Genomic DNA, 10,700 nt, shown 5'->3' with positions numbered 1-10,700 from the left:
AGAGGAATGGAAAGAAGAGGGTAGGAAGAGGACCTGAGGAGAGAGAGGAGGGAAGGAAGGAGAGAAAAGGAAGGAAGAGGAGGATGTGGCAGTGTATGGAGGAGGGGGAGGGGAAGGAAGAGAAAGAAGAGAGTAGTGAGGAGGGGGAGGAAAAGGCAGGACACCCTGGGGCCAGTTTGGGACTGTTGTGCTGGGTGCGTCAAGCACCAGGCAACTTTATCTGTGCGTTTCTGCACCACCACTAAACTCATCAGTGGCAGGTTCCCGACTCTCAGACCAGAGTCTCATGAGAGAGAAGACAGAGCCATGCTGGGCCTCAGGCTTAACTGCTCTACTCCACACATTCTCACCTACATGCCCTGGGGAAATGGGAAGGGGGCCACCTAACCCTTACCTACAGGGATCTGCCCCCCCCCCCCCAACCTGCCAGGCTCTCAGCGCAGGTCAGGAGGCCCATGCTGTAACCAACTATTCTGAGATGTGGTTTTTTGTCACCAACTGCTCTGTGGTCAGGGTCATTTGCATTTCGGTTGCCAGCACTTCCTGGCCTGGCCTGAAATGGTCCACCCTGCTACACGAAGGGTACCAGACAAATCTTTCTACATGGTGCTGGCCACCAGGCCCTCTCCGCTGAAGGAGCATCCTAGACTAAGGTCTCTTGGGCCTTGATGCCACTTACCTGAGGCGGTTTATGAGTCCATGTACAGATTGTGGGTGCTGCTGCGACAAGAAGCCATGAAGGAGCCTCTGAGAAGTGTAATGCATGTGAATGTGTGACGTGTATGTTGTGATGGCTAGCTGCATGCAAGTCTGCATGGGTCGAGGGTCATCGTGGGGTAGGGGAGACTGTGTGTAAACTGTGGGGCTCCTACAGTGAAAGAGTTGGGGCCATTTGTCCATGGATTGCTACTGAAGACGGTGTGTGACAGGGATGTAACATCAAACGGTGAAAGCTGGAGTGCGGAAGCCCATGACAACTGTGGAGTGCTGGGTAATGGAGGCAGTGCCATGTGCTGGCATGATCTGGTGCAAAAATGAAGCCCTCAGCTCTCTGTGTCTAGCACTAGGGCCTGTCAGAGCAGGTCAGGGTGTCCCAGCTACAGCCTTGGTCTGCCTCCTCCCAATTCAGGAAGATGCATGGTGGCAGCTATGGCCTGTAGCCCTTTGTGTCTTTGGAGATGGAGCTGCATCTCAGATTGCTTGGGAGGTGCAGATATCAAGCCACATGGTCTTCTGCTGATGGGAGTTTCCAGGAAGGACCATTTCCTGGGCCAGCCTGGGGAAGGCCTGGGAGGGGGTTATTCTGTGCCCTGAAACGGTATCCCTGATAAGCTGGGTCAGAGGGTACAGCTATGTTCAGGGGAATTCCCCCAGCACTCCTTCCCGAGGCTCTGAACCAGGATCATAGTTAGATGGAGACATCCCTGGAGACATGCTAGCTGTGACTTCTCCCTGTGCTCTTGAGTTCTGATCTCTGTCAGCAGGCACATTCCCATCCTCTTTCCTGTGAGGCCTGAGGTAGAGCTGCTCACCAGTGGCCACAGTGAAATCCTAGGGATCCCCAACAGTGCCCCCCCCCCAAGCACACAGACAGTGCTTTGCGGCAGCTTCCTTGAACACCCAAACTGGAATCGTGGAACCCAGAGATGCTGCTGTGGCTATGCGCTTGCCTAGCAAGCTGGGTCCAATACTGAGAGCTTCGAATATTAAAAACAGTTCACTCTCCCAGCTCCTTCAGCTGCAAGCCTGAGGTCCAGGTCAGCTCCTCCTATAGCTGCTCCTGTCTAGGCCCTACTTCTGAGCTCTCACGGGTGGTCTCTCTGTGGGTGCCCGAGTCACCTGTTGTACTGCATTGGTCCCAAGGCCAACAGATGGCCTCTCTTTGATTTGACTTGTCTAATCTGTTTCCAAGTGAGGCTGGGGTTCAGGACCATAGCATAAGACCTGGAGTTTGGTTATAATCCTGCCTTGGTATTTACACAGGTTGGCCAGCCTGAGATGCATAGAGATAAGGCTATGGGAGTGGCGTCCCCTCTCTGTGTTCCCAGAATAAGAAAGGATCTGTCCTAGGGATGTGAGAGTCTCCAAGTGGTTGCTAGCATCTGGGAGCCTCTGGGAGGCTGAAAGGAGACATGCCCTAGGGCTCTGAGCAGCGTAGCCTTGGCAGGGAAGTAGGGCTTTGTCGGCTCATGGACCTGCACCCTGGGGCGGGGGGTTGTATTAGTTACTTTCCTATTGTTTTGACAGAAGCCATGACCAAGGCAACTTATAGAAGAAAGAGTTTAATTAAGTTTATGGTTTCAGAGGCTTAGAGTTTTGGACAGAGCGGAGACATTGGAATAGCAACTATGAGCTTACATCTTGATCCACAAGTAATTCCACCCACAGCGGATGAAGCATTCAAACATGGGAGCCTAGGGAAGCCATTCTCACTTAAACCACCACGGTCTGTTCCCTCACCACACCCCAGGCTCCTGGCCATCTCCTAGTGCAACATGTCTTTAGTCCAGCCTCAAAAGTCCCCAGAGCCTTTCACAGTCTTAACAACATTTTAAAATTCAAGGTCCAACATCTCTTCTGAGACTCAAGGCAATCTCTTAACTGTAACCCCCTATAAAATCAAAAGCAGCCGGGCAGTGGTGGCGCACGCCTTTAATCCCAGCATTTGGGAGGCAGAGGCAGGCAGATATCTGAGTTTGAGGCCAGCCTGGTCTACAGAGTGAGTCCCAGGACAGCCAAGGCTACACAGAGAAACCCTGTCTCAAAAAAAAAACAAAACAAAAAACAAAAGCCAATCACACACTTCCAACATACAATGGCACAGAATATACATTACCATTCCAAAAAGGGAGGAATGGGGACATCATGAGGAAATAGTGGCCCAAAGCAAGACCGAAACAGAGCAGGGCAAACTCCAAATCTTGTAGCTCCGTGTCTGGTGTCGAAGGGCTTATCTACTTCTTCTCTATCAGATTTGCTGACCACCACACGTTTCTCTCTCTTGGGCTGCTTCCACTCCCTCTCTGCGCTTCTCTTCGAGAGGCATCCCACATCTCTGGAAGCTCCAACATCATAGGTCTTCAACACAACCCAGGCTTCATCTTCACAGGTTAACATGATGTCCTTTCGGGGTCTCCATGAGGGGACTCCCCTGACACACTCCTGGCCTCTGTAGCTTTCCTTAACTGTAGAAGAAGCTTTTACAATCCCTTTACCAATGTATCCTTCTGGATTCTAAAGATTTACTTATTTATTTTATGTATATGAGTACATCATTGCTCTCTTCAGACATACTAGAATAGGGCATCAGATCCCATTACAGATGGGTGTGAGCCACCATGTGGTTGCTGGGAATTGAACTCAGGACCTCTGGAAGAGCAGTTGGTGCTCTTAACCACTGAGCCATCTCTCCAGCCCTCCTTCTGGATTCTACAGCCAGAACTACACAGCAAAATGCTGCCGGGCACAGCTCCCTGTTTGGGATGAGCCCTGTTTGGCTCCCTTTAAATAGCATTTGCCCCCCGCCCCCATTTTATTTATTGTTGCTTTTTAGAAGTAAAAAATGCCTGAGACCTTTTCCCTTCACGAGTTGGGAAGCTTAGTGAGTGGGGTCTTGCCCTGAGGGTACCTCTCCCTTTATTGAAATGAAGATCAGGGTCTCTCCTTAACCCCCTCATCTCTCTCTGGGCAACCCTCAGCTCCAATGTTAATTTCCTGGTGTCTTTCTCTGTGCATTTTGTATCTTTTTGGCCCACTGGCTCCTTTTCATTATAAACCTGCATAAGAGCTATTACTAATAACCACTTGCCAGAGGTGTCTTGAAATCCCTTCTGCCAAAGAAATCAGCCCATTATTTTTCAACTTAGTTTCATGCAAATTCTTGGACAAGGGCAGGGAGATACCCAAATTCTTTGCCAAAAATATCACAAGAATGGTCTCTAGGTCAGTTGCTAATACTGAAACCTCTTGAGCTGGACCTCCACAGTCACATTGCTCTCAGCACCCCTGTCTTCCAAGCTCCTACTGGAATAGCCCATTAAGCTCTGCTTATAGCGCTTGACAGCTTTCCCAGTCCAAAGTCCCGACATTTTCTACAGTCCTCCAAAAAAATCCTACTTGATTCAGTCTTTCACAGCAATAGCCCACTCTCTGAGACCAACTTCTGTCTTAGTTCCTTTTCTATTCCTGTGACAAAACACTATAATGAAGGGAATTTATTTTAAAAAAATAGCCGGGCGGTGGTGGCGCATGCCTTTAATCCCAGCACTTGGGAGGCAGAGGCAGGTGGATTTCTGAGTTCGAGGCCAGCCTGGTCTACAAAGTGAGCTCCAGGACAGCCAGGGCTATACAGAGAAACCCTGTCTCGAAAAACCAAAAAAAAAAAAAAAAAAAAAGTCTATTTTAAAAAAATAATTTAATTGGGATGGTTTCAGAAGGTTAGAGTTTGTGATGGCAGAGCCAACACACAGAGGAAGTCAGCTGGACAGCAACGGAGAGCTCACGTCTTAACCTGCAAGCAGGAGGCCGACAGCTAACTGGGAAGAGCCTGAGTCTTTTAAAACCTCAAAGCCTACCCCCTAATATCATACCTCTTCCAACAAGGCCACACCTCCTAACCCTTTCCAAACAGTTCCATCAACTGAGGACCAAGTAGTCACACATAGGAGCCTATGGAGATCATTTTCATTCAAACCATCACAGAGGCACATTGCCATACATCTGCCACGCCCTCTGTGGCCTCTGAATCCAGATACATCAGCCACCAAGGATGTATCATGATCCTGGGGTGAGGCCTATGCAGCCTGGTGTTGTGGTCTTCCTGGATATGGAGGACTCAATAGCTGGGACATGGGACTCTGGGCTTCTATGTGGGCTCCACTCTGACCCACCCCATGCTGTACCAAACTCACTTCCTCATAGCCATGTGGAGTATTTGTGCTGGCCTATCTCAGCATATGTAACATGTGGGATACCAACACATGGACTGTCCTGATATGGAAGGCCTTGGGTTAAGGCCTCATGACTCAGGCAGGGTCATAGCAATTATGGTCACTGAGACCTCACGGTGGGTATTTGTAGACACATTCCCAAAGAATTCCTCAACCAGGAAAGGAGCTGGCTCCTCCCAGGCCACAAGCACACAGGGGGGTGGCTACTGATGTCACCAGAGCTGCATCATCCTGACTCATAGTACCCTTGGAGGCAGGCAGCTTTGGAACAAGACCTGTACAGATAGAAGCGGGCAAGACGGTGACACTGTGGAAGACAGCTTAAGCCTTATGACTGTGTTTGTGATGGCATCTCTTGGTGGCAGCCCTGTTGATCAGTGCTTTAGGGGCTGAGAAAGGCTTTCATGGCCCTGGTGATTAAACCATGTGTGTGTGCATGTGTATGCACGTGTGTGTGTATATGCGTGTATCTGTGTATGTGTGTGTATATGCGTGTGTATGTGTGTGTGCATGTGTATGTGTGTGTGCATATGTGTGTGTGTGTGTGTGTGTGTGTGTGTGTGTGTGTGTGTGCATGTGTGTAGCTGTGTGTGTGTGTAGAAGCCAGAGGGCAACCTTGGACATCATTTCTCAGTGACTATTCACATTGTTTCTCTTGCTGGGCCTGTAATCCACAATTCTACTGGACTGACTAGGTAGGGCACCACAGGCACCCCCCTGCCATCTAACTCCTAGTGCTGGCATTATAGACATACACTTGACTTTTTATGGTGAGTACTGGGGCTTGAGCTCAAGACAAGTGAGTTGCCCACTGAGCCATCTCCCCAGCCCTGTTTCTGAGAGCTACTGCCCTTGTATTGGCTGGGAAGCCATTTCAAGGCTTGACTAGCAAAGCCAGTGATGTCAGAAGATGGGGTTGAGCCATCCTTCCACCCAGGAAGGCCAAGAAGGTGCTACTATGAGCTTGGAAACTTCCATTCACAAAGCCAGAGTGACACTACGAGGGGCCAAGGCTGAAGGGATTGTCAGAGTCGCCGCACTTGAGGCTTCTGGGAGGGGATGTCCAGCACAGCTTGTCAGTGGGAAGTCCCACACAGGACCTAAGGCTTGGGAAGGTTGAACTGTGGCCAAAACCACAGGGGGTCACATGGCACCCCGGTTTCATTTCTGTTGCTGTGTTAAAAATACCCTGACAGAAAACGGCTTATGGGAGGGGGAAAGGGGTTTATTTGGTGTGCCAGCCGGCTCTTTATGTTGCTTTGACACAGACTAGAGTCATGCAAGAGGAGGAATCCCCTTGAGATCAGACATACCCACAGGGCATTTTCTTGGTGATTTGACTGGAGAAGACCAGCCCATTGTAGGTGAGACCACCCCTGGGCTGGTGGGTCCTAGGTTCTGTAAAAAAGCAGGCTAAGCAAGCCACGAGGAGCAAGCCAGTAAGCAACAGCTTTCCTGGGACCTCTGTATCAGCTCCTGCCTCCAGGTTCCTGCCATGCTTGAGTTCCTGTCCTACATTCCACCCACCAATGATGAACAGTGATGTGGAAGCATAAGCCAAATAAATCTTTTTATCTCCAAGTTGCTTTTGCTTATGGTGTTTTATTACAGCAAAAGCAACCCTGACTAAGACATGCTTTTGCTCATGGCATTTTATTACAGCAAGAGCAACCCTGACTAAGACATGCTTTTGCTCATGGCGTTTTATTACAGCAAGAGCAACCCTAACTAAGACCTTTGGTTTACAATTCCAGGCTACAGACCATGAAAGTCACAATGAGAAGAGCTCAAAGCAGCTAGTCATGTATATCCACAGACAAGAATAGACAGAAACGAATGCAAGCATGCTCACTTACCCACTTGCTTTCAGCTGAATTGCACCTCTCTTGCACAGTTGAGGACCCTCTGTATAGGGAATGGTATCGCCCGAAGTGGACAGGGTCTTCAATCATCATTCCCAGTAAACACATTCCCAGGCCAACCTGATCTAGACAGTCCTTGCATGAAGACTCTTCTCAGGTGATTCTAGGTGTTGAGTTGACAGTGAAGAGCTAGCCATCACACAGGGTCAGCTGCAGAACCAAGGAAGGGTCTGTGAGGTGTCTGAGGTGAACGGAGTTCAGGTTCTCTACCTGCCAGCTTGACGGTTTTGATGATCATGAACCAGGATCTGGGGGGACCAGAAGGGCCAGGAGGGGGTAGGTTGCAGGGACTCCTGAGAATAGAAAGGAGAGCATCCTATGTCGACAGTTGCCCGAGAAGCCACCCATGCTAACCTCTGGCTCCTGAAAGTTGGTTATCAAGGATAGCTGGGACCATGGTGGCTCTCTGCATAGAAGCTGGGGTCCAGATAGCCATCTGAGTCTCCTCTCTCCTTGTAGACTCCTACGTGAGCAGTGGATCCGTGCCAAGTATGAGAGGCAAGAATTCGTTCATGTGGAGAAGCAGGAACCATACTCTACAGGTGAGCTGTGCCCTTCCCAGTATCTCAGACTGGCTCAATGTTTCAAATCTGTGGTAGTGTCCTTTTACTGGGGCCTGTGACCGTCCTCTTCCCTTCAGGGGCCTCTGAAGGACTGTGGGCTTATGTGGGGGAGCTGAAAGGGACTACTGTAGGCCAGCACCCACACTGGCAGAGGAGACAGCCAGGTCAGTGGCCACTGCCTCCCCTGGGCCTGCCTGATGCTCGTGATTCCAGTGGGCTCTGGGCATTTGTGGAGAGGGGCTGATGGGACCATGTTGCGGAGGACAGGGTTGCCTCAGAGTTCGGAGTTCATCTCCTCGTCACTGGCTCAGTTGATGGGCTACTGGCTAGTACTGTCATATTTATTATGAGTCAAAACTAGTCTCTTGCATACTTCCGTGGGGCCTCCAGCCTGGGTTGGCTGGGTATTTTGATGCTTATATATTTGATATGTGGTGGGTATTAGACCTGGGGCCTGAGACATGGCTCCCTGGACATCTCTAAAAGTGTGAAGTAGTCCCTCCCCATCTTAGTTAGAGATTTATTGCTGGGAGGAGACTCTATAACCGTGGCAACTTTTACAAAGGAAAACATTTAATTGAGGCTGGTTTATAGATTCAGAGGTTTAGTTCATTAACATAGTGGCAGGAAGCATGGTAGCAGGCAGGCAGACATGGTGGGGGAGAGGTAGCTGAGAGGTCGACAACTTCACCTGCAGGCAGCAGGAAGAGACAGTGACACTGAGCCTGGCTTGAGCTTCTGAAACCTCCAAGCCCACCCCCACAGTGACATACTTCCCCCAACAAGGCCACACCTACTCCAGTAAGGCCACAATAGTGCCACTCCCTGTGAGTCTATAGGGAGCCATTTCGTTCAGACCACCACACAGAGGTACTCTCTGAAGCTTATCTCCCAGGTTCTTTTCTGGCCTTTTCTGGTTGACTGGATTTTGTGTTCCGGAGGCAGGTTGCTTCTGTGGCTCTGCCCTGGCATAGGGCCAGCACAAGCACTTTATTTTCTGTGGCTCACAAGGTAGGACTGGCTGAGAGGAACCCTTCATTTGGCAACTTTCATTGCCCCACTGTGCCCCGCTGTGCATGAGGAGCCCCATTGGTGTGTGAGACCTCAAACCTGGTGTGGGGACTGTGTTATTCAGGGGTCTCTAGAGGAACAGAACTGTTGGGATGAATCTCTCTATATAAATATAAAGGGCAGTTATTAGAATGGCTTACAGACTGTGGCCCAGCTAGTCCAACAATGACTGTCTACTAATAGAAGGTCCAAGCATCCGGTAGTTGCTTAGTCCCTGAGGCTGGATGTCTCGGCTGGTCTTCAGTATACACCAGAATCCTAAAGAAATAGGCTCTAATGCCAGTGAAGGCATGGACTTACCAGGAAGAATGAGAGCAAGCAGGCAAAGAGGGCAAGCTTCCTTCCACCACATCCTTTATACAGGCTGCCAGCAGAAAGTGTGGCCCAGATTAAAGGTGGGTCTTCCCACTTCAAAGGATCCAGATATAGCGTGGGTCTTCTGCCTTTGAATGATCCAATCAAGAGTAATCCCTGACTGGTTTACTCAGTAGCTTGAGATTTGGTTAATCTCAGATGTAGTCAAATTGACACTCAAGAACGTCAGTCATGGAGGGGGAGGGGAAGTGTCATGCTCCAAGATGAGAGGTTCGATGGCTCTGTGCTGACACAAGCTCCTTTCTGTGGCGAGCAGAATGTTCTAGAACTAAAGGTGTAGATCCTGTGATATTGCACTCGCTTCATGATGGTACTGGAAGATCTGACCTTGGCAGAAAGGGATGATGATGTCTGCCTCTGTTGGGGAGAAGGCAGAGAGGCTGTGTACAGGTGGAGTCCCATTGCCTACTGTCTCAGACCCTCTCCCAGCTCTTACACAGTCCCTCGGCCACCTCTCCAAGGTTCTGTTTGGTTCCATCCTCTTGTGTCACCTGGAGCAAGTCAATTGTGAACAGGGCTAGGTAGGAGTGTTCCCCTTCCCTCTCCATACTGGTCCATCCAAAGCCCGCTTGCCCCTTTCCTTGCTGCAGAGGAGGACCCTGGTCTCCCAGCAGTAAGGCCAAGGGGGATGCTGTGTGTGGCAGTGGGACTCTTCCCCACCCCTCACCACAGAGCATCAGACCTGGCTCTCCTCTCCCGCCTTACTCCCAACCCACTCAGTGCTCAGCCCACATGGCTGTAATTCTGTGGCCATCTGCCTCAGACACCAGGGCCTTTGTCATACCTAGTAACACTGTAGGGTCTGTGGAAGGGAACAGGCACCTGTCAGACTAAAAGCCCTGGTCCACATGCTTCCTCTTTATCACAATCACCTGATTGATTGATTGATTTGATTTGATTTGTTTGTTTTGAGATGGAATCTCACTGTGTAACCTTGGCTGGCCTGAAATGCAGAGATCTCTGCCTGCTTCTGCCTCCCAGGTGCTGGAATTAAAGGTACAAGTCATCACATGCTCCCACTTGAGCCATTTATAACAAAGTATATAACCTAATGTCCGAGGTGGAAATGTTGCTGAATATATTGCCTCTGCTGTTATCTGTACCCTCTGCTTTTAATGGGGGTGGGGTGGGGTGTACAAAAGCAGATGTGGATGGATTCACTTAAGTGCATCAGACATGGCTTGATCTAGGTGTCTGAGCGGCGATGTCAAAGATTTCTCTGTCTCCGCCATCTGGTTCTGCTTTTCTGAGTTAAGACCTGAGCTCTCTGGGGGCAGCTTTATCCTACCTGGCCCAAATTTGACCTCTGGTTCCCAAGAGCTTGGAGGAGCAGAGGGTATAGATCAGGGAGTGTTGTCTTATTGGTCAGACTGTGCTGATTATGTGTTTGCCTGACATTATGATTGGGGAGTTGGGGTACCCAAGTCGCATGCTTGCCTCTGGAACTGGGCTGGTCTGGCAGAGTAGAGATCTGGATTCTAGAAGTGGAGTGCATGCAGGCCACAGAAACCAAGGCAAGCCAGAGGACTAGCAAGCATCCTGCAGGTCTTTAGGTCTCAGTGCCAAGCACTTAGGGCAGTGAGGACCTGGGAATCTCCAGGTCATGTATAGAGCTCAGGAGATGATGGTGTCATGGTCACTCAGGGTCTCCCCCGGCTAGGTCCACTCAGAATCCTGTTAGAACTGGGTGTGGTGGAGAGAGGGATCAGCCAAAAGGGATTTCTGTTTGGAGAGTGAGGACATGAATTTGATCCCCAGATTCTCACATTTTGGTTTTGTCTCTCTCTCTCTCTCTCTCTCTCTCTCTCTCTCTCTCTCTC

General features: G+C 50.0%; 1 protein-coding gene across 1 annotated transcript in view; it reads left to right on the top strand.

Annotated features, from left to right (window-relative positions):
- The window catches only part of Adap1 (ArfGAP with dual PH domains 1), a 52,956-nt gene that overhangs the window by 26,506 nt on the left and 15,750 nt on the right, over positions 1–10,700 (top strand). Inside the window, exon 4 of the mRNA XM_031338483.1 lies at positions 7,331–7,413. Coding sequence (XP_031194343.1) covers positions 7,331–7,413 — 83 coding nt within the window. The remainder of the gene's footprint in view (positions 1–7,330; positions 7,414–10,700) is intronic.

Source organism: Mastomys coucha, unplaced genomic scaffold, assembly GCF_008632895.1.
Source record: "Mastomys coucha isolate ucsf_1 unplaced genomic scaffold, UCSF_Mcou_1 pScaffold22, whole genome shotgun sequence".
NCBI classification, from domain to species: domain Eukaryota; kingdom Metazoa; phylum Chordata; class Mammalia; order Rodentia; family Muridae; genus Mastomys; species Mastomys coucha.
The sequence above is the reverse complement of the archived record's forward strand: the minus strand, read 5'-3'. Positions and strand labels throughout refer to the sequence as shown.